The sequence below is a fragment of the Schistocerca gregaria genome, chromosome 5, assembly GCF_023897955.1.
Source record: "Schistocerca gregaria isolate iqSchGreg1 chromosome 5, iqSchGreg1.2, whole genome shotgun sequence".
NCBI classification, from domain to species: domain Eukaryota; kingdom Metazoa; phylum Arthropoda; class Insecta; order Orthoptera; family Acrididae; genus Schistocerca; species Schistocerca gregaria.
Window position 1 is genome coordinate 352,539,920 of NC_064924.1, and position 25,142 is coordinate 352,565,061.

Below are 25,142 nucleotides of genomic sequence, written 5' to 3' on the forward strand. Positions count from 1 at the left end.
GATGGCGTTGTCCCAGTGGTTAGCTGGCGACGTAGGTGTCCAGTCCGTCCCTTATCGTAGAGCCTTCTAGCTGAACACGGTTCTGCTCTCAGCCACGTTATTCTGTTCTATGCTAGTTTGTATTACAAATTTATATTTTTATATTCTTCCACATGATAACTAAAAATGACAAGAGAAGAATATTTTTATACTATTTTTAATTTTTAATTATTTTCTTTCTTTATTTAAGTGTGAAGTTTGTTTTTTAAGAAGTTTGTTATCGGAAGTGAGGAGTCTTCCACATCGATTTTCTTAGAAATATTGTTTTTATAAATGTAGTAATTAAGTAAAATCTATTCCTAACACATTTTCTAAATATCATGTGCAAGTAAAATGCTTTTGTTTCTGAACACTCATTTCAACATTGTTACACTAACAAATAAGAATTATTTCCAAGAATTGCTTTGACAAAGAAATATACATGCACAAGTATTGAGATATTATCCTAAGAAATGGTACAGATGTTCAGAAAAAGGGAAAACATCCAACAAGAACTTTTGTTCTTTATATACTGTCCACTTCAGAACTAATGACTTATTTTTAACGATAGTCTATTTTTTTACTGAAGTCCATAGTCAATGACTGTTATTTTGTAGTTTATCAGCTGCCTGGTGTGCTTAACTTATTTAGTTTTTCACACGTTTCTTTTGCACAATTCCTACATTACATAATTTGATTTCACACATTCACACAATCCTATGAATGTTTAAGCATGAGGTTGCCGAATGTTTTTGTACGAAGGTGATGGACTTGAGCGAGATGGATGTGAGCAAGTATTTGATGTACAGCTTCGTTCGTCGTTCGTTGTTGGCTTTGCAAGTGTGTGTTGCTGTTGTGGAGGTCCATAACGGAATGGAGCTGTGAGTGCAGAATCTCGTGGTTTACTGGCTTTGTATGTGTGAAAGTCATCGTTATGTGTCGCTGAATGCGGTCGTTTTTCGTTGTAATACTTCACAGACGACTAGTTTACAATAGGATAGGGATTTGGAAAGGTATGTCGTCTATTCTTCACCCATCTTCTTTCTTGGTCTCAATCTTGCGAATCTGCAACTTCTGTTTTTCCTGCTTTTTCTCTGCTTCTTACTTGCTTCTTGGTTCTTCTCTGGGCAGGATATGGAAACATTTATTGATAACTAGTCGCTTTGAAGTTCTCCTCCTAGTAACAGTTTGATAAATCGTTTGTGCGCGTCATTTTTACTTTGTGGAAGTTCTTCTTCAGTTTCGTGCATCAGCGTGCTGTTTGACAGCAGTAGTGTGACTTTTACACATATTTTTTGCCAGCGGTGGCTTGCCCAAGCGGTCTTCTCGTCTGGCCGTTTTTTGCACGCTCCGTTCATTCGGGGCTGGGAGACCCTTCCGGCGTTCACCATCCCGTCGCGTCTCAGCAGGGTTCTCCCTAGCGGGCAAATTTATTGTCCACTTTTGCTACAAGAAGGTCGCTCTGTTGGTCTCACTGTCTTCGTGTCTTGCTAATTACGTCCTTTTCTTTCTTGATACTTCTCGCGTTGTAACTTGTGGGTCGTTGTATCACTTCCTTGCTGCAGTTTTTACAATGGTTCTTACAAAAAGTTTTACTTATATAGTAGAACCCCTCTAATCCGTCACCTTCGGGACTGGGACCATGGTCGGAACGAAAAAATGGTCGAATTATCCGAAAAATCTTATATTTATTGCAAAAAGTATAAAAAGACATTTAGTACAAAAAATTAAACGATTTAAGAAATAAAGGACGTCTACAGTAACATAAAAAGATTTTTTATACACAGTGTTAAACAATATATTAACTAAAAAACTTCTACACACACTATAATATGTATTAGTTTTAAAAGGAAAATCGATATACAAGTTACAGTACTGTACTGTACTTAATAACATATAAAGATATATACTGTAAAGTAAAAAATTTTATAGCACTGTACATAAAAAAGAAATTTTTTACAAATAAATAAACTACTGTATGTAAAAGCTAAGAAATGATTAGACTGTATGCATTGTTTTTACAGTAAAAACGAAAACAAATTACTTGGAAAAAAGTCAGTGATACATTTTTGTTAAGCAGATGTTATTCTAGATTTAGCTGCAGTGTCCCATTTTTTTTTATCCACAAAACGTCCATTAGAGCTGAAGTTAGATTCTGCTCGATTTATTGAAGGTCGATGTCAAAAGCGTTTTTTGCATCGTTGTGTGAAATCCGCGTGAATCTACAGTAATAAGTACTGTAGAGAACACGGAATAAAGCAAACAAGAACGTTTTCTAATCCCAACAAAGGATAAAACTGCAGAATAACGTACAGTACAAGAATATGCACAGCGATAGATACCGCAACAACGGCCCGACAGGCGTCCAGTCAGTGACGAGTCGGCACAGGCTCGCGAGCCTGAGCATGGTGGGACTAGCCGGAGTGACGGACCAGCCAAGGTCGGATTACAGGGGTCCTACTGTAATCATCTAACGTATGTTTAGTACGTACATGGTTTTCCGCCTTCTTAAAAAGCTTTACAAATTTCGACGCCCTTTCCATGTTACAATTCTAAGATATTTGGAGTCTAAACGTCTACTCGAGAATCCTCAAATTCGTTTTTTTATTTTTGTGTAGTGTCGTGGTGTATAGCATTTTAGTATTTCATGCTGTTAGACTATCTACGCTTTGTCCCTTCACCTTAATCTATGGTACTATTGATGTTATTTTTGAAACTACTTTCTTTTTCCCACCTTCCTCTGTCTTCATTCTTCTTTCTCCTGACGATCTTATCTGCAACATAATCTTGAAATATTGTGCTGATTATTTACCAGTAATAAAATTAATCTTAAAACTTGTACTGGAAGTGTTTAATACTTCCAGTCTTAGGTAAATGTACCTCTGCTTTATCTCGTAAAATACCCTCTGATTCTCTTTTACTGTGTTCCAAAATACCGTGAACTTCTTGCAATTTTTCGTCGATTTCTTTATGGACTTCTAACATGAGTTGAGGCGATTCCCCCTTTTGTGCATACCATTCTAATTCTTCATCCTCTTTATCTCGCGTCATTCTTAATTGTTTGTTTATAACTGGTATTTCTTCTAATTTTAGCTTTTGCTCAAAAAGAAGTGTGACATTTCCGAATGTTACGCTACCTTTCCCCATACCTATTTTCGCGCGTCTCTCATTTAAAAAATCTGCACCTATAATCAAATCTACAGTTAGTTTAGGTATAATCACGAAGTTGGCTTCGATATTTTGACCTTGGCACGAAAGAGTTAACCTAGTTTGTCTCGTAACTTCCGCAGCATTGTTTCTAATAGGACCTCTTACTTCAATCTTACGAGTTTTCAGAACTGGCAATTCCTCAATGGCATTACACTGCATGAATAAATTTTCTGAGATCGCAGTCAGTTCGCTTCCGCTATCAATTACAATATTGACTGGGATAGGCTTTACCATGGCCTTCACAATTGGCTGAATTTGAAAGGGTTGGTTCTTTTCTTCTTCTTCTTGCATCAACGAATCCTCCACTGAATCATACATGAGTCTTTTTAGGAATTTCCCTTGTGAATTCGAACTTTCTGTAGGATAAGCTTCGACTGCTATTTCTCTCTCTTTTATTTCCTCTTCCCTTATTTCTTCCTTCATTTACGCTTTCTTCTACATCCTCTACTTTTTCCTCATCCTCATCTATCTTCTTCTTCGTCGCTACTTCCACATAATCGCATCTAAATGCACTAATTATCGCTTCATAGCTTCCTTCATTATATACGTTGGGTTGTGTGCCCACTCATAACTTATTTTCAACTTCTGTCGACTGCGCATTATCCTCATTGAATTCGCTTTCCCTGGTTTCCATGTCAAATAGCTCTGCAATACTCATTACTTCGTCCTTTCCTCCTACATTCGTTGTGCATGCCTCTGGTAATTCTTCTTCCTCGTCAGTATTCTCCCAATTAATTTCGTTCCAACACGATATTGTTATGTTCTTGTCTTCGTTTTCATCTGGTTCCTGCGGATTTGTTTCTGTCTTCTGCTCTTCTCGTGATAAGATTTTTACTTCTCTGCTCAAGGTGCTGCAATTGTCCTGGGTCGGTGCGTCATTCTCTTTGGCATGGGCATTTAGCTGTCAATTCGAACGTTTATCGGGGTTTGGTGGTCTTACCTCCACCTCTTCTATCTGTATTCGCTTTTCTTGTTCAGCTTGTTGATAGTGGTTTCTTTGTTGATAATTTGTCGGTCTATTGGTTCTCCAGTACCCGTTCCAGTGGTCGTTATTCCCTCTGCAATAGTTGTTGCCGTTCCTGGGTGAATTATAGTTATTGCCATATTCTCTTCTAAATCCATAACCGGTTCTTCGTTGAAATCTATTGACGTTTCTTGGTGCGAAGTTATCTCGTGGTTCGTAAATATTGTTTCTTCGTACTGTGTCTTGTGGATTTCACTGCTTTTTGCTTTCGTTTTCACGTGCGCTTCGTCTTTTTCTTACGTCATCTTCCGAAAATATGAACTCTAGTTCCCTTAAATGCTTCGACGTCATTGCCTCCGCGACCTACTAATGATTGCTGGTATTTCAATGGTTGCTTCATCGCGCATAATTTAATCAACTCTCCGTCACTGTATGGTACATCTGAGCATTGATTTTTGTTTGCCATTACTTCGAAAAATTTTACGGGGCTGTTCTCTCCTGAATTTTCAAAATATGGGTTCTGTAATAATTCGTACTTCACTCAGTTCTGTGCTTCGCTGGACCAATATCGTGAGATAAACTTCTCTTTGAAATCTTCGTACGGCTTGTCGCTGCAACATTCTGCATGGTTTCTGCGAATGTTCCTGACATGTGTGCACATATAAAGTCTAATTTGTGTGCTGGCGTCCAGCGTTCTGGTAATCCTACTCGGAATTGATCAATAAAAGTTCGTGGATGTAATGAATTTCCTTCTCGAAAGTGTTGAAATTTTCTGACTGTGAGGAAATGATCGTTGTCGTACTTCGTCATAGTTCCATATGAAATTCGCGATTCTTCGCCACTTTTGTTTCTGATCATTTCTCCCGTCGTTCTTTCCGGTTGTGTTAGATCCATTGGATTTGTCCACTGTAACTTTCGCCTACCCTTGCGTAGTATCGTTGGAGTGGTACGCAATAATTTTCTTCCATCGGTTGTGAACGTGTAGCTGAATGCATTGCACTGTACTCTTCGCGACCTCGCTTTCCATTGTCACGTATTGGTTGGGTATCTCGTCTGGCTAACCTTGCCGCTTCATTGCACGATCCAAACTGTCTTGAAACATACATTTGTAGTTCCGCATGTGTTTGTGACGACGTTTGTTCATCAAGAATTTCGAAACGTGTTTGTTCCTGTGCAGGCTGTCTGGTTTCACGTATGTTACTTTCCGTCTGTGATTGGAATTGCAAATGCGTAATATCTTCGTTAATTGCTTGTTTTTCCGGTGCTGATACAGATACGGATATGGTTGCAGACTCTGTGCTTGTTCGATCCTGTTCACTACGCTCTTCAATGGTTTGCAACAACTCTGTCCGCAATTTCTGAAATTGTCGCTTCGTTTGCGCCTCTATTTTGACTATGTGGTTATCATATCTTTTCAGCGTTGCTTTTGTCATACGTTTGTGTAACACACTGTTTCCAACAATTTCACGCGCTGTACCTGCTGCTTGTCTAGTAATTTCGTCTATCTGTTTCACTACTTTTTTGACTTCTCCGTGGGTGTTGTTACGTAATGTTTTGATCTCGCCCTGAATGTCATTACGCAATGTTTGTACGTCCTCTTGTACCTTGTCAATGTCTGTTCTCAATTGACTGTGACCTGTTATTAAGTTTCCTATCATTTCTCGAGATTCTTTTGCCTCGTCTTCGATATGACTTAAGTGTAACTGAATTTTTTTGTTTTGTTCTTTAATCTCACGCATTTGTCTCGTGGTTTCTGCATTCTGAATTTGAATTTGGTTCACTATTTCTTTATTTAGGCTGAATCATCTCGTCCAATGCTACCGATCCATCGTTCGGTAATCCTTTGATTTAATAATTCCCGCATTTCCAGATGCAGTGTGGCGGTGCCCCATCTTGTTGGTAAATAAAGTCGTTCGAACCTGTCTCCAACACTGGGGAAAAAAAAATTCTGAAGCACATCGAGATATGTGATTCCTGTAACAGTGTTCTTGGCAAAGAAAAATGGGTCATACACCTTTTCCCGTGAAACTGCACTAAACACATTAAATTTTGGACAGTCCCTCTTATGTTGTACAACCTCACGTGGTTGTTCCGTACCCCACATTCTCACACTATGACGGTTAACCTTTCCATTTTAATGGAATGTTGCCTCCTCACAAACACTATGAGTGAAAGAAAACTGTCATCTTCCATCTTGCTAAGAACGAAATTACAGAACACACGTTGTTCTTTGTCACATTCACGAAGAACCTGCAGTAGCTGAATTTTATACGGTTTAGTCTATAAACGTCGGCGCATCGCGCGCCAGATGGACATCGGCGACATGTTGAGCTGCCGAGCTGAACGGCGCACGGATTTCTACGGACTCTTGAAGCTATGGCGGATGCATCCACCGTGTTTATCAGACACTCGAGGACGGGCAGGCGATTTGGCTTTATACAAACAATCTGTTCCTCGGAATTGTTCGTGCCATCGTCTAATGCTCTGTGCTGTAGGAGGATTCACGCCGCACCTAGTACGAAAGTCACGCTAAACAGTTATTACTGACCCGCACTGCGCAAAACGTAGAACACAAAACGCTTTCTGTTATCCAGACACCATTTTTAAAAGAACTGAAGACGGCCCACACTGATGCTACTTAGCGGGAACCAAGTAAAACTCGAGACTTTGCTCTTTCCAACAGTGCGTTGTTCGCGCACATACTTCAAATAACAAAATACACTACTGGCCATTAAAATTGCTACACCACGAAAATGACGTGCTACACGTTTCCGACTTTGATAAAGGTCGGATTGTAGCCTATCGCGATTGTGGTTTATCGTATCGCGAAATTGCTGCTCGCGTTGGTCGAGATCCAATGACTGTTAGCAGAATATGGAATCGGTGGGTACAGGAGGGTAATACGGAACATCGTGCTGGATCCCAACGGCCTCGTATCACTAGCAGTCGAGATGACAGGCATCATACCCGCATGGCTGTAACGGATCGTACAGCCACGTCTCGATACCTGAGTCAACAGATGGGGACGATTGCAAGACAACAACCATCCGCACGAACAGTTCGACGACGTTTGAAGCAGCATGGACTATCAGCTCGGAGACCATGGCTGCGGTTACCCTTGACGCTGCATCACAGACAGGATCGTCTGCGATGGTGTACTCAACGACGAACCTGGGTGCAAGAAAGGCAAAACGTCATTTTTTCGGATGAATCCAGTTTCTGTTTACAGCGTCATGATGGTCGCATCCGTGTTTGGCGACATCGCGGTGAACGCACATTGGAAGCGTGTATTCGTCATCACCATACTGGCTTATCACCCGGCGTGATGGTATGAGGTGCCATTGGTTACACGTCTCTGTCACCTCTTGTTCGCATTGACGGCACTTTGAACAGTGGAAATTACATTCCAGATGTGTTACGACCCGTTATTCTACCCTTCATTCGATCTCAGCGAAACAATACGTTTCAGCAGGATAATGCACGACCGCGTGTTGCAGGTCCTGTACGGGCGTTTCTGGATACAGAAAATGTTCGACTGCTGCCCTGGCCAGCACATTCTCCAGATCTCGCACCAACTGAAAACGTCTGGTCAATGGCGGCCGAGCAACTGGCTCGTCACAATACGCCAGTCACTACTCTTGATGAACTGTGGTATCGTGTTGAAGCTGCATGGGCAGCTGTACCTGTACACGCCATCCAAGCTCTGTTTGACTCAATGCCCAGGCATATCAAGGCCGTTATTACGGCCAGATGTGATTGTTCTGGGTACCGATTTCTCAGGATCTATGTACCCAAATTTCATGAAAATGTAATCACATGTCAGTTCTAGTAGAACATATTTGTCCAATGAATACCCGTTTATCATCTGCATTTGTTCTTGGTGTAGCAATTTTAATGGCCAGTAATGTAGTGACGATTTTTTGAAATCGGATGATTCTTTTTGATACACCCTGAATTTTGTCCCAGAGACGTTTTGTGCTCGAAACTACGTAAGTACAAACTCAACTTCAGACGTTTTACCTTCATTAGTCGTTCGCAAGCTATAAACACAGCTACACGGGCAGTTGCGATGCTGAATTCCCTAGAGCTAGTGAATGTCTTTTTACGCAGGCCGCGCGGCTGGTCGGCCGCCCCCTGGCCAAGCTGAGCACATCCCCGGCGCCGTCGAGCCGCCCCACCGCAGAGGCCGCCGTCTCCGACTTCCCTCCTCCAGCACAGGACACTTCCGCAGCTGAGGTAAGGCTTCCGGTTCCTCCGTGTGTTCATTTTCGCTTCTTGGCAGGCATCGTTTCGTCATCTTCGAAAGTATATCATTAAGAATGGAACCAACGTCATCTCTGATGTTTTGCATTGCCGCTTCGAAGTTCTGGTTGTCTTGCTTTGCTGTGGTCGGTTTGGTTTCTTCTTCTGAAGCTGATTAAAAAGGACGTATGCATGAGGCACTATCTTATAGAAAAATGATAGCCAGAAAATGAATTCGTTATATTGCAGTCTTTGTTTGTATGACGAGCTCTTTCTGCGGTAGCGTTCTCGCTTCCCACGCCCGGGTTCCCAGGTTCGATCCCCGGCGGGGTCAGGGATTTTCTCTGCCTCGTGATGACTGGGTGTTGTGTGATCTCCTTAGGTTAGTTAGGTTTAAGTAGTTCGAAGTTCTAGGGGACTGATGACCATAGATGTTAAGTCCCATAGTGCTCAGAGCCAATTGAACCATTGAACGAGCTCTTTCAATAGCAGAAGTTAGTTTTATGCTCTCACTTGTTTCAGCTGAATTCCATAACAGTAATAAGATTTTTCCCTGTTTTCAGAAACATCTCTTACTACTTGCGAATGGTAATTCCATCTCGTCACACACACGGGGCAAGCCTTTTTGAATAATGCTATGCAACACATTTGACCTCTATGGCGAGTTAGAAAAGAGGGAAGAATTACCTGAAAGGGGTGCAAGAAAGACGCCGGCTTTGCGATTAACAGAGGCTGCCGTAGATATAATGTCGAATTGAAGCGTATAGCAATGGATGTAGTTTGCTTTTGGATATTGATCTTTAATTAATTTGTGAACCCTGTTCGACTTGCCACCATCGTAACTCTGAGCTATTAGTTTTCCTCGATCATCGCCAATTAATAGTTAAGTTTCTTTCAGAATAATCTCAGCTATAATATGAGCATTCTGACTTTCTGGATTAACAAAGTTCCAAAATCTTTCAACACGTTTTCCCTCGACAACATAACGCAAAACAATAACCAATTGAAATTTACAAGACAAATCTGTACTTTCATTCGCGATTATTGCAACATAATCAGCACATTTTATTCATTTACGAACGTCATCATAATACATTTCCAACATGCATTGCAGTAGTTCGTCCTGAACAGTCTTAAAAATGGTTCAAATGCCTCTGAGCACTATGGGACTTAACATCTAAGGTCATCAGTCCCCTAGACTTAGAACTACTTAAACCTAACTACCCTAAGGACATCACACACATCCATGCCCGAGGCAGGACTCGAACCTGCGACTGTAGCAGCCGCGTGGTTCCGGACTGAAGCGCCTAGAACCGCTCGACCACAGTGGCCGGCTGAACAGTCTTAGAAATGCCTTTGAACAATGATGCTTGAATGAGACGAACTTGAAGATCTTTATCCCTTCCACGCTGAACTGAATTAGCTCGCGGAAAACCCCCTTATTTTGAGAGGCATCAGATTCACCGTGGCCCCGGAGAGCCAGTTCCAAAGCACCACAGAACCGAATACAGTTTACAGTTAAATTCCATATACATCTATTCTTTTCTACACATTTGTTGCGGCTGTCAATTTTTTGTCTATATTGCGAATCTAATTTGCTGCTGAACGTTGGTTTTGCCTAAAAACGAAAAACTAAGCTCTAACATTCATGGTGGTGTCTGTTTGTTCTATATCGTGTCTCCCTACCACTTTTGCGCATAGACGCTCTTAGCGTGTTTTTTAGGGAATTGACTAGTTTGAACCTGGGACCTGTTGCTGGTAAGGAGACGCCAGACCACACATGACATGTAGAATTCAGAAGAGTTCAGTGAGACTAGCGATGATATAACCAAATACTTAATGATCTCAGCGTCAGCTCCACTGCACTCCCTGTAAAAGAATCTTAATACTAACTAAATTTAGTGGGAGTGGTTCAAGGCTTTCCTATTTTTAGTTAGCTGGTAAAATAACATTGAAAAAACAGTTACGTTTACCATTGACAATTTTATTCTACTCACAAAACATTGTTTATAAATTGCACTATTGATAAAAGGAAGTTTTTTAATACAGGATGGCAAAAACCAACTGCGTACAACAAAAATGTAAACGCATATTCCGTGAATGGGTTTCCAAGTTCTACAATGGATCGAACGATGACCTATGCCATATCACATCTATCCAATGAGAAACGTTATACTTTTCGTTGTGGGGCAATGTTTTTAGAGTTTGCAACGTAACAGAGACACGAAAAAGTCTCACGCTAAAACTTGCAGCTGGTGTGGGCCTTTTAGCGTTATCGTAAGATCTGTACTGTTCTTCTGGAGGGCTCTATCTTTTGACATGGGCTGTGGGGCGGTCCTAACGTAACAGAGACGTGAAAAAGTCTCACGTTAAAACTTGCAGTTGACGCTGTCCCAGTGGTTAGCTGGCGACGTGGGTGTCCAGTCCGTCCCTTATCGTAGGGCCTTCTAGCTTAACACGGTTCTGCTTTCGGCTTCTGTTCTCGTTTCTTCCCTCGGAACTGCGTCTGTCTCACGGTGGGAAAGTATGACATGCATTTAGGCATTCTTGTGTTAGTCTGTGGTATTCCATTTGCTCACTCGTTACTTGTATTACTTTGGTTAATTTAATATCACGATTTATTCGGAGCTATGTGACACACTACTGGATTTGCTTTATCGTGTCAGGGTTTTTATGGCAGGTGTTGGATTTGCCTGACACCTTACAAAGCGCATTATTCAAGTGTCGCTTTAACATTTCATGTACTTTCGTATTAGACTATATATGCCCAAATCAGTTATTCCGGTCTTAGACCAATGAATATTTCCCCCAAATGAAACAAAAGGAAAACAAAAAATAGCGTTGCTTTCTTCACACCCACAAATCCATTTCATCTTTTGGTAAATTTCTGGACTGAAGTTACGGCATCGATTTTTTGTTATCTGCTGCAGATTCAGATTCGAGTGTGGCCTACCTAGTGTTTTTTATCTGAGAGTTCTGTCGCTAAATGGCGTTTTTATAACTCATTTGCCCTGTTCATGTTTGCTATTTTACACTGTCAACTGAATTTTCCCTTGCAGATAACACTGTGCAGACAGCTGTTTACGGTCAACTACTTTACCTCACAATAACTACAATGTGTTTGTACAGAACTGTATTACACGAACGTAACGAGTATAAACAGAAATGTTACACCTTTGTTTGGAAAACAGATGCTCAACCGGTTGTGAATACGTTACCATTTTAGTTCCGTTGCAGTAGTCCTCCTGTTATGAAATGTACCAATATTGAAATAATGCCTCTTAGTTACAAAATTTATGGGCATAATTATATTCAAATTACATAAAGCTATTTATAACGAGATTTAAGTGTATTATTTCTGTATTTGATTTAATTAAGCATTAATTAGCGTTTAGGGATTGTAAAACTGGATTACAGGAAATCGAAGCACCGATGAATTCTAACGTGATCTCTAGATGGCAGATCGAGCTTCAATAGGTCCTGCACTTTACTGCTCTCTGGCGGCCATAAGAAAAGTGTATAAACCAACGGCCGAGCCTTTCACACAGCGTTTAGAACAGACGGTGCCAATCTGCAGTTGGCTCAAAGCTTCAGAAAACTACCGCGAGAACGAGCGCGGCAAAACACGCCTCTTCAAATCAGAAAATACATACTCCGAACAATATTGTAAGCGCAGTTCGCATAGATTTCTCTTCCTGTCTCTTTTATACAAGTGGTGTCACGGCACAGCGGCACTACCACAGAAGTCGCCTCTGTTCATTTTTCAAAGTTAAGTGGCAACTTATTACACTTCGGTATCGGTGTTGGTAGTGAAAAGGTGAATAAAATGATGTCGTTGGAAAGACGTCTTGTTAACCATAATAGTCACCATTTCATCTTCTACCTTCCTCTAGAGAAGGTACCAGTACACTAATTTTATTTTTGTAGAAATCTGCTTTTACCGCGTACGACCTTTCTCAGAAACAACCGATACAACAGTGAAATTTTTCCCACAAAAAATAATCTTGTAAACTACAAATAAAAATGTAATGCTGCTTGTTGAGAGAGGTTATACGGCGAACCACGAAAAAACAAGTTTCCCGTAGAGTGCCTTGAGTTACTTCTAAACTGTTTATATTGTCACAAGGCGCTCTGGATTGCCTAAAAATAGTGAAACTGAGTTCATGTTATTAATATGGGTCACTTTAGCGTACTTGTTGATGCAATTTATTAAAGATGGTTGATTATTTCTCAAATTCACTGATTCACCTGTTTTAAAGATGAATTGCTGATAGGAAACCAATACAAAATCAGTTACCATTTTGTGTCTATAACGAGTAATCTGTTCCGGCACCTAATCACCATGCACACTGGTGTCGTAAACATCTTACTGACAGGTCATTACTTTGTGAAAACATGCGATGGTTTGATTATGAGTTAACAGAGAAAGGTACACTTCTGAGCAACATGTTGTTGTTGTGATCTTCAGTTCTGAGACTGGTTTGATGCAGCTCTCCATGCTACTCTATCATGTGCAAGCTTCTTCACCTCCCAGTACCTACTGCAACCTACATCCTTCTGAATCTGCTTAGTGTATTCATCTCTTGGTCTCCCTCTACGATTTTTACCCTCCACACTGCCCTTCAATACTAAATTGGTGATCCCTTGATGCCTCAGAACATGTCCTACCAACCGATCCCTTCTTGTGGTCAAGTTGTGCCACAAACTTCTCTTCTCCCCAATCCGATTCAATATTTCCTCATTAGTTATGTGATCTACCCATCTAATCTTCAGCATTCTTCTGTAGCACCACATTTCGAAAGCTTCTATTCTCTTCTTGTCCAAACTATTTATCGTCCATGTTTCACTTCCATACATGGCTACACTCCATACAAATACTTTCAGATAGGACTTCCTGACACTTAAATCTATACTCGATGTTAATAAATTTCTCGTCTTCAGAAACGCTTTCCTTGCCATTGCCAGTCTACATTTTATATCCTCTCTACTTCGACCATCATCAGTTATTTTGCTCCCCAAATAGCAAAACTCCTTTACTACTTTAAGTGTCTCATTTCCTAATCTAATTCTCTGAGCAACATAACACTATACATATGTTTCCAGAATGAAATTTTCACTCTGCAGGGGGGTGTGCGCTGATATGAAACTTCCTGGCGGATTTAAACTATGTGCAGGACTAAGACTCGAAATTAGGACCTTTACCTTTTGTAGATAAGTACTCTATCAACTGAGCTAACCCAGCACGTCTCCTGACGCTTCCTGACAGCTTAGCCGGCCGCTGTGGCCGACCGGTTCTAGGCTCTTCAGTCCGGAACAGCGCTGCTGCTACGGTCGCAGGTTCGAATCCTGCCTCGCGCATGGATGTGTATGATGTCCTTAGGTTAGTTATGTTTCAGTAGTTCTACGTCTATGGGGCTGATGTAAGTCCAATAGTGCTTAAGAGCCATTTGAACCATTTGAGCGTCACTTCTTAACTTCAGTGAGTACCTCACCTCCTACTCTCCAAACTTCACAGGAGCTCTCCTGCGAAACTTACAAGACTAGCACTACTGGAAGGAAGTATATCTCAGAAACATGGCTTAGCCACGGCCTGGGGGATGTTTCCAGAAAGAATTTTCACTCTGCAGCGGGGTGTGCGCTGATATGAAACTTCCTGGCAGACTGAAACTCTGTGCCGGACCGAGACTCGAACTCGGGACACTTTCGCGGGCAACTGATCTACCAAGTGAGGTAACCAAGAAAGTAGGACTGAGATGTTGGTGGAAGTAAATCTGTCAGGATGGATCGTAAGTCATGCTTGAGTAGCTCAGATACAATATTTGCAAAGACAGACCGTGACTGCGTAGCATGATCTGGGTAGTCTTTAGCATAAAACGCTCCGAGCTCTAATAGTTTGGTGATATTCGCCATAAACGATATCCACTTTTTCGGCTACCGTATACATTTTGAATGTCTCAGTATGTTTACGAGGGAGTTGTATGATTGCTGTAACAGCAGAACAGAGACTGATGAGCTTCAAGCGTACAATTAATCACAAGAACCATACCTGAGTTACGTATTTTCTTACATTTGGTATAATAGGGCACACGTTTGTCGAACTTCTTCCCCTGACGGCGGGGGCACTGGTTTGCGACGCTGTTATCTTGATTTATTTGATAAAGTTTCACACATATTATGTCGCTGGAGTTCTCATAGAAGCTTGTTTCAAATGCCACAGAAAAAGTATATAGTTCAATTAGAAAAAAACAAAGTCGGTGTCGTAATGCGACGACTACAAACGATAAAATTTACTTGCGAATACCAGACAATTCGCCAATTGGCGAAAAACGCACCTAGATTTACTTACTCATTCCAGATGTATTTGTGGGTGGCCTGTTTTTTCTGCCCCACCCTTTACATACCGGAATGTGGAAACGACCTGATGAAAAGGTCAGAGTAGAGTGATGACCTCGAATTGTGCATAATTTTCCAAATAACCATCGACCGGTATCTCACCCCCATAAAACGACAGCCAATCAGCTGACAGCGGCGCACTTTGAGGCTGCGGCAGTCATTCGCAACAAGCCAAGACTTTTTGTGGCGATGTTGGAGGCAAGAATTTCAACCATATCCTTTAAAAATGTAAGTTGAAAAAAAGTGTTTAACATTTTTTTCTTTTCCATCACTGTGTAACTTCACTTACTGATCTACTGTACTTCTTACAATAAAAGTTCTTTCATGTTCTCCGTACATTGGCAAAATTTAGAATCTGTGGCCTTACGGAACTTATAGCGTAGTAAGCGCCACAGAAAATTCGCGTCTAACGCAGCCAGCCATGGATAGTATTTTAAAGTTTACATAGCTTTGCCTGTTCAGTTAATTCAATTAATAAGTGTGCTCTATAATAAAAGAAATTTTACCTGGGTAAATTAGTTTCAATGCACATACTTCTGCGCGTTCGTCGCTGATTGGCTATCGTTTTATGGCCGTATCTCCTCAAGAGTGCGTTTCCGACGTAAGAAATTTTGCTCGATTTGATGTACTGTAGAACTGATTGTTCTGAAACTATGGAGTCATTTTTCTTTACCGTATATTCCAAAATACTAAATTATGTCTAAAAGTTCATCCTCCTGCGTAAGACATCAGAGTGAAAAAAATTCTTAACTTAATTCAGTGTTTGTTATATCGTCTGATCACTATTTCGACAGCTGTGACGGTTTTCGATTTCCTGCATATCCTTTTCTTGAAGCCGATCTTCGTTTCAGGGTGCATTGACCGATGTTGTTTGCATAAGAAAAAACTTTGTTTGCCGCAGGACAAAGAAGGAAGTCTGGTGCTGGCGGCGGGTCTGGAACCGCCGTTGGAAAGTGACCCGAGCCTCCAGAAGCTGGATGCGCCGCCTCCGGCGACCAAGCTGAAGGCCTTCTCCAGTAGCTTCAGACACACTGACGGATATTTGCCTCCAGGTAAGCTGCCTTACTACGTACACTGCTGCCAACACCATGAAGACGACATCCAAATTCGTCAGTTTGGCACTAGTTTAAAAACGCAGATGATCAGCATTTCAGTGCAAGCGCCGAAGTAGGTAACAGTAACGCCATCTTCATTATCCATGCAAGGAAAAATTACGCAGCAGGTTAATCATTCAGATATCGCATTTGAATCTTGGTTGGTTACTTAAGTTAATAAATCCGCCAAGAAGGCCAGGAGAGTGCTAGAAAAAGCAGAGAAGTAGTTCTTAGAATCACACGTAGACAATGAATTGACGTCACTTAGCTTCATTATGGCGGACGTAGAGAGATTACGGGCGAAGTTTGAACTGAGCGTAAATCGCGCTCTGGAGACGTAAGTGCCGAGTAAGTGGACTAAGGATGGAAAAGATCCTCTGTGTTTTAGTAATCAGATTCGTAAAATGTTGAGGAAACGGAGACTGTTCACTTTCGGTTCATAAAAGAGCACGCAAATGTTGCCATACAGAAGTTAGTAGAAATTCATGTGTCTGTAAGGAGACCAATGCGCGAAGCTTGCAACAACTTCCACGGTCATGCATTAGCGAAAGATATTTCCAAGAACCCGAGAAAATTCTGGTCATACGTAAAATCACAAAGCGGGCCAAAGGCTTCTACCCAGTCACTCGTCGACCAGTCTGGGGTGGCAAAAGGAAAGCTGAAGTTTCAAATTTCACGTTTAAGAAATCATTCACTCAGGAGGATTATACAAACATACCGTCGTTTGCATGACGTAGAGACTACCGCAAGGAGGACATAGAAATCGGCATATGTGGCGTACAGAAGCAACTGAAAGAGTCAAAAACAAGTAAGTCGCCAGGTTCGGATGCAATCCCGTTTCTGCTTTACTGAAAACTGTGGAGCTCTGGCCCCTTACTTAGTTTGCATTTATCGCGAATTTCTTGCCCAGTGGAAAGTCCCGAGCGACTGGAAAGAAGTGCAGTTCACTTCTGCATTTAAGAACGGTAAAAGAACTGGCCCGCATAATTACATAGCCATATCCTTAACATCGACATCGTGCAGAATTCTTGAACACGTTCTGAGTTTTACTTGGTACGCCATTGCAGACTGTTGACGAACTTCCGAGCATACGGTTTAGGTTCCCAAATGAGTTAGTGGCTCGAAGACTTAATATCAGAACCCAGTACGTGGTCCTCGACGGCGAGCGTCCATCAAAGACAAGGATTTCGTGAGGAATCATGGATGTGGGTTTCACGCTAAGGAAAATCGTTTTTTGAGAAATCAGACTTTGATTATTGACAAAGAGACTGAACAACACAGGAAGACTCCAACAATTACAAAATTCTTTCATTACAAAGAAACTACAAACATAACTTTACAATTCCTCCAAAATCTTGTCCAGGAATAAAAAGAACAAACAAGTATTATAAATGAGTTTTCATCTCTACAGTAAAATATTCCAAATAGCTTCTCCCAGATTCACAGAAAACACATCTCATTCTCTGAAGAACGCCACTGCTCGCTATTATGTCTCAAATTTGAATTCCCCAGCGCTGCACAATTGACTGACTAGCAAGTCAGCCATAGATAACACTGAATACAGAGTCAAAAATTTTATTCACAACTCATGTAGTACGCTCATTCATCTTTGTCCCAGTACAGTAAACGTAAATTATTTACAGTAGCAGAAAAAATATGAGCACCTTAAAAGTGGAGTGAAGAGGAGATAAAGAGGGTGGGAAGGAGGAGGTGTCCAGAGGCAGGAGGGGTGGATAGGGAGAGGGGGAGGAGTAGGTGGGTAGAAAGAGGGGGAGGTGAGATGGACAGAGATAGAGGGAGGAGGAAATGGACTAATAGAATACTGGAACGAAGAAATACCCGAGCAATACATGAATAAATTATTCCTCCCTCGCCGAAATGAGGCTTTTAAAAAGACCATGGACAATGTTACACGTTATTAACGAGCTGTCTCCTGAGGTTGACAACATTTTTACGACCCGCTTTTGTTTCCAGGTGTGGCTCGTGGCGCCGAAGTGATCATCCCGACACCCGGAAGCAGTGCGGGCAGTACTGTGAGAATGAGTCCAACGGTTTCGCAGAAGATTGGTGCCCCTGCCCTTTCGTTTGGACCTGTATCGACGTCCACCACGCCGCGCCCTGTGACTCTGACAGAGGGGCCATCACCGCTGTCGGAATTAGGCTCTAGTACCGCCTCTCCACAGCCAGACAACTACGTCTCTTCGACACCGAGCCCAGTTCCCTCAGAATCACCACGCCCGACGCTGGACTACACTGCTTACCCGCCGTCTACAGCGTTCTCAGTGAGCTCATCTGGGGACGTGGCACTCGTTTCGTCCACGCCGAGCCCACTGCCAGTTACGAACGCCGTCACCGTGGAAACATTTGTACCATCATCCACCCCAGCACCGGGCTTCTACACAGCAACGGTTCCTCCTTTGGCGCTGACCACAGTTTCTGGCGGGGCACCAGGATTCACACAGACTGTCGTCTCTTCTACACCATACCCCTTATCTAACGAATCTCCAGAATTCCCACAAGAATTACGCATTTCCTCTTCCGCGCAGAGACTGGGCGATATACTGCTGTCTTCAACTCCAGCTCCCCCTGCAGCAATATACTACACAGAGACTGGAACAACTGGAGGCGAAACCGTAGACAGTGGACGTGTAGTAGTCTCGGCAAAGCCGACGACAGCCAGTGATATTATCTTGGGTGATTTGCAACTGTCTTCAACTCCAGCTCCACTGTCTTCAACTCCAGCTCCACCTTTATCAAATTACTTCTCAGGGGCTGGTACAACTGGGACTGGAATCGTAGACAGCACTCCTGTTGCAGTCTCCACAACATCGACGACAGTTGGGGATGCAGTATTCAATGTGGCGCCTATCGCACGCGGGGAACCATCTACTGTTCTGACTGATCTACTAGCGATCAACGGCGCGACACAGTCGACGGCAGCTCCGAAACAGTACTCGAGCCCCTTGCCGCCACCACTCGCTATACTAGGCCGTGACAGAGTATCTCCACTAAACCGCTTCGTGTCATTCCGGCCATCGCCATCCGTCAGCGACCTTCTGCTACCTGCTAATTTCGTCTCCTCATCGCCGTCACCATTTTCGCTAGAAGCGACATCTGCAGCTTTCCCTGGGAGCAACGAGCAGCCCGTGACGACCCCCGCTACGTTGATCTACGCCGAACACTCGGTGCCAACATCATCGCCTAGCTCGTCGCCACAGACGGACCAGCTTCCATCTTTGCCTGTAGCGTCAGAGCTCAAATTCTCGCCCTCCCAGGCGGATACGTCTGGACCGAATAGTTTACCCTCAGCACTGTCTAGATTCAGGTACGGAGAGAAACTTTCTAGCAAGTACTCATCCTCCGTACCAATACAAAGTCTCTCTCGTAGCCCTTCCGTGGTCTCTATATCTAAACCGCTCACTGATAGCAGCAGTACCACAATTTCTCCATCCTCATCCCTTTCTGATTACAACCAACTCTCCAACCAGCAGGGCGACGCGTTACTGGAGCTGTCAGTGTCACCAGTGCAATCAACGAGTCTTACAATTCAGGACGGAAGCCGTACCCAGTCGCCTGCTACGTCTGTATATTTTGCCCTCTCAGAGCAGTCGCCGATTTCGAAACAGCAAGGAAAAGTGTCTGTACAAATACTGTCATCCCCAGTCAGTGCGTTCCAGTCACCTGTCGGCGCCTCTTACGCGCCTACTGAAAGTCTGACGAGCGAATCGTTTGCCGGAGGTGTGGTGTCCGGTAACTCGCAGCCCGGCGCCGCCGTGCAGCAGGGAAGCTACGGCCTGGCAGGTCCCTCGCAACAGGTGGATCTGGTGCAGCGAGCACAGGTGTCGGTGGAGGTGGTGCCGTCGTTGTCGACGCACCTGGGGCGTCCCGGGGTGGAAGCGGCCAGCAGCGAGGAGCCGCGGCCGTCGACGCCGTCGCCGTTCCGCCATGCGGGCGGCCTGCGCGTCGTCGTGCCGGAGCCGGAAACGCTGTACGGCGAGCCGGTGGCCGGCCGGCCGGCCCAGCCGTCGCCCGACGTCGACCAGCCTCCCCTGCTCGTGCCGTCCATCTCCTTCAGCTTCGACACTCCCGAAGGGCGCCAGCAGTTCGAGGCTGCCGTCGCCGCTGGCCTGCTGGATTCGTCGAGGCGATAACGGCGCTTTTCTATTTTTCTTTCTTCCGCTTATCTCCTTCACCTCCAGCTCTCCCTCGTTTGAGGCACTCTCTGTCTCACACCCAGTGACCTATCTCCTTCAACTTTTCTAGCAAAGTCGCTGTTATCCGCCCAAATAACAGATTCTTGCCGTCGGCAATACGTATTAGTTTTTATCGTCCTTCCTTATGCGTTTTGCTAAGCAAATATCGAGAAAGATTCCCAAGACTGTCACCATACAATGATAACAGCAATTGTAAATTGTAAATTTGTAGTAAGGTTCTAAGGGACCAAACTGCTGAGGTCATCGGTCCGTAGACTTACACACTACTGAATCTAGCCTAAACTAACTTACGATACCCCCATGCCAGAGGGAGGACTCGAACCTCCGACCTGAGGAGCCGCGCGAAGCGTGACAAATCGCCCAAGACCGCGCGGCTAATAACAATTACTACGAGGCTCATTTCAAAACTAATACCTTCCATTTATTTTCATGGAAACTACGGCAGCTATGGAAAGAACAATAACACAGTGCAACAGTGAAGGATATCAGAGATTTAAGGTCGTTTTTCTGGTTCCGTATATTAATCGTTAAAAACGGAGCCCTTATAAGATCACCTTCTGTCCGTCTGAACTTTTTCTCAGAAACGGGTAAAGGTATAATTTTGAAATGTATGTCAAATGCTAAGGTCTACGATCATTTGGCGGTGTGAAAAATTTAAGCTACTAAGTCAATGCAATCAAAAGTTACAGCCATTTACGACACATATTTTGACACTTTCAAAATAACTAATGAAGACCTACAGCGTACTTTCAGTTGACCTAGAATCACGAAATTTCTCAAGAGGCAAAGTTTCATATTATTACTTGAAAAAATCCTGACACTGTTAATTAGTAATTATATCATATAAATTTTTTTATTTGTTTTCCGTCTTCATCTTAGATATTAGTAAACCGCTTCAGCTCTATTTACTCGTTTATTTTTAGATCACTGCCGGTTTCATGACACTAAAAGCACATCTTCAGGTGAACATATAACTACAAGTAAAACTGTCCACCGGAAGATGAGGTCTTTAGCCCTATGAAACCTGTACTGATCTAAAAATAAACGAGTAAATACAGGTGAAGCGTTTTATTAATATCCATGATGACTACTGATAGCTGTGGTTGTCCTACTTGCAAGGTTGTCTGTTGATCTGTCTGCCCGTGGAGGTACCAAGTTGAAATTTACGTCAAATACCGATGTCCAAGTTGCCGTCGTGGTATAAAACATTTAAGCTTTTGAGTCAATACAGTCGAAAGATAAGGACATTTGTGTCACGTATTTTAATCATAGCACAAATCCCACTCTCACTTGTCCCGTTTTCCACATAGTCACCACTTTTGCTAGCAATGAAGAGAAGCCTCTACCCCGTGCTAGTAAAAACCTAAGCCATCTGAGGATAGCCACTGTCTTACAGCTTTAACGGCAGCCTCTGAGTCTGGAAAACGTTCTCTCCACTTTCACACGCTCAAAGAGATGAGAGATTGAAGGTAATAAATCAGGACCCTAAGGTGGATGTCCTAGGACATTCCAGCAAAATATGGCACTGCGTTCCAAGGTCGCTAAACATTGTAGGGCCTAACGTCATCGTGTTATAAGCGGAATTTTTTGTCTCAGAGCTCATTCTTGAAATTCGTGCTCTCAGCTAGTCGGTATCGTCTTATGGGATTCTGAGTTGAAATTGACTTTAAACTTCAAAACATGAAAAAGAACTGCACTGTGTGTACCCCAGTAGGCGATTGTGAGAAGAACATGATAAGTGTGGACCGAAAGTAAATTTTGAAACGACTGAATACCTTTGCAGTGGAGAAATTGTAGGCAGCATAATACTAGAAGGTCAGCACATCAACGCAAATTAAAGAAAATAATAAATATCTGGGGAAAAACAGCAGTCCAGGAGCTAAACCCTCTGTTATGGTCCTCTAAGATAAGATGGAAAGTAAAGAAGATGCTCTATAGAAATACTGTAGTGCTCATAAAAACTTATGGATGTGAATCCTGAGAGTTCACTGGAAAAAATGAAAACAAACTGAGAGTTCTAGAACTGCGTTATATTAGAAGATCTTCTAGAATATCTCGGCAAGACCACGTAAGAAACGCAACGATTAGGGAAATGACCAAGACTCAAGAAAGCATCAGAGACATAATAGAAGAACGGAAGCTCTTGGGGTATGGACATGTAATGCGAATGACAGATGACGTATGGCCAAAGAAGACCTTGATATACCATCCCCACCGTAAAAAGGGAAGTGGAAGACTGAAGGATGGCAGGTTAAATGGGGTAAAGATGGCCATGAAAGAAAAAAGAGAAATAGAAGAAGACAAAGAAACACAGGAAGATAGAAACCGATGGCGACAGATTTGAGGGATGCTGCGACAGCTGTAGAAACCCCACAGGAACTGCTTCCTTGTTGGAAAATTTGTATGTCGTCACTCCAAGGGCAGCCTTTGGGATTTTGGCTTTTATTGCTGATACCACTTTTCGTGTCTGATGCTGATGGTGTTTAGAAAACTCTCACATCCAGCCTCTTATTGGTACACCAACAAGTCGTGGCAAATTTCGGTTCGATGTTTCTTTTTTCTTTTTTTAAAAAAGAATCTACAAGGTCCAGCTCATACAAACTTTGTGACAGCCGATGTTGTAAGATATTGTCTCAGGTATTATAGTCGACATTCATCTACATACACAATTCATAGGTAGTGATTCGCCGCTCATCACCGATGAGTTAATCGAAACGCTGCTTGTGATGAAGTATGGCAACTGAACAGAGTCGACCAGAGCACACCCTTTCCACCACTATAGAAACGCAGTAGCCACTGCCGCACGCTACAAACGTCTACTGTATCGTGTCCACACACCTTTAGCAAGCGCCTGCATATTTAAATTGGCGCAATTTTCTCGGCGCGAGGAATTCAACGACACATCTGTTTTATATGCACCTCGATGGCAGCTACCACTCTGGAACGCTTCTCTGCTTCCGCCAACTGTCGCAGAGCAACGAAACGAAAAGAACGTTAGCAGGGAGATTAAAAAATTAGAATTGTCGTACTCATAACATGACTTGGCCACTCAAGTCAACACAAAAAGCAGGATGCGTTAGTTTCGGAATGACCTTAGTATTTGTTCCGTATGGTAAATCTATTTTTCATTCACAAAAGTTGCTCTCGTCTATTGCACTACATTATATGTTCTTGCCAAGATAAGACGACGAAACTTTTTGACAATGGTTCGTCTTCGTGAGACCTTAAGCAGGGTGCAGAGTTATCCTTTATTACTTCTCTTCAGAAGTTACGTTAGTGCTATTCATATACATCACATTTGTTTACAAACAGTGTCACTAGTCTTCATATTCATTTCCCAACATTACAAGTTAGTTTGTACAACGACCCACTTTAGCATCCCATTATCACTTTCGCTTAACTGTAGTGAGCCAGTGTACAGCCTTCCTTTCAGGCTGGTCTATATCATCTTCCCTACAACCAGGACCATAATAATGTAATTAGTTTTTATGTACTTGTAGCGTTTAACGTAATCTACGTATAGCAACGGTTGACATGTACAACTTACTTTTACCTCTCACAGTGAAGATGACTAACATTCTGTTTCATTTATATGCGTAGAAAATCCAGTTCACGTCTTAACGAATTAATAAGATTATCTACGTTTGTTTTGTTCTATTCCTACAGTGATCTGTTATGAATTCATACGCTTTTCGTTGCTGATTTATTTCTAAAAATCATTGCGTATATTCCTCGGCAACAATGTGACGAATATTTCTCACATGCAATTTCATTTCAGCAACTTTTAGTTGGAGATAATAACAATCGGTGTTGAGAATACAATTACATTTGATACCAACAGTACCAATCGTTTTTGTAGCCTTATTTTTACAGTCAAAATATATTTTATACTCTTGATGATGATGATGATGATGATGAGTCCCATACTCCGTTTACCGAGCGTAGGGGAGCGACGCGGGAGACCCGCGCCGCCATACTAGGCAAGGTCCTAGTGGAGGTGGTTTGCCATTGCCTTCCTCCGACCGTAATGGGGATGATTGATGATGATGATGAAGACGACACAAACACCCAGTCATCACGAGGCAGGTGAAAAATCCCTGACCCCGCCGGGAATCGAACCCGGGACCCCGTGCTCGGGAAGCGAGAACGCTACCGCGAGACCACGAGCTGCGGACTTTATACTCTTAGTAGCTGTATCTTGTAATTTCGAGTGTAACAAAAAGAGCGGTCCCAAAAACTGAAAATAAACCATCTTGAGCCCGTAACTTAAACGTAAGAAATTCATTTCGAAATTACAAATACAGTACTTTGCCACACCAAGCACGTTTCTCTTTTGGTCATCTTTCTCAGTGTTTTAAATATACTCTGTGTTATTGGAAGCAGAAAACACATGTTCGACATATTAGTCAAGTAATTCATCTGCCAGTGTCAAGTCGAAGTGAGACCTTAATGTACTTCGAAAACTATAGCATATACACAGTGTGCTTCAAGTGAACCAACAAACTCTGATGTGTGATTAGCTGCTAGGTAGTACCGTCATGTTTGTGACTAGTGTAGCAGTATTTTTAAAATATTGCTTCTCTTACATATAGAAAAAAGGGATTGTTTCCTCGATTGCCAAAAATTTGAATATTGTACAGAATGCATTTAATAAAACTGATTTTTTATAGTATGAGTGTTTTATTTTCACTACTTCTATCCACTACAGGTTAATGAATTTTCGCAACCACCATAATACACCATTAACAACAGGAAAATCGATTCGTATTGCAACGTATGTGGTGCGAAGATCTATAGATTCAGTAGAGTTTGTTCTTCGAGAGAAACCTTCGCAAGAACATTTTGTGTGATTCAAAATATACTAAATAATTAAGCCTAAAGGAAGGAGCTGTAATGTGTGGTTAAATTCATTGAAAATAAATGTCAACCGCATAGCCTACTCAATTGTTGGTGGAGCAATAATAAAATAAACAGTACCAGTAATCATTGTAGATTATGGTGGAGAAT

At 42.4% G+C, this 25,142-nt stretch overlaps 1 protein-coding gene across 1 annotated transcript in view; it reads left to right on the top strand.

The window, feature by feature from the left end:
- LOC126273340 (mucin-5AC-like) overlaps positions 1–24,024 on the top strand; it is a 129,870-nt gene extending 105,846 nt beyond the window's left edge. The window contains exons 5-7 of the mRNA XM_049976886.1: positions 8,303–8,428; positions 15,729–15,879; positions 17,896–24,024. Coding sequence (XP_049832843.1) covers positions 8,303–8,428; positions 15,729–15,879; positions 17,896–20,072 — 2,454 coding nt within the window. The 3' untranslated portion in view covers positions 20,073–24,024. The remainder of the gene's footprint in view (positions 1–8,302; positions 8,429–15,728; positions 15,880–17,895) is intronic.
- Positions 24,025–25,142: the final 1,118 nt, after the last annotated feature.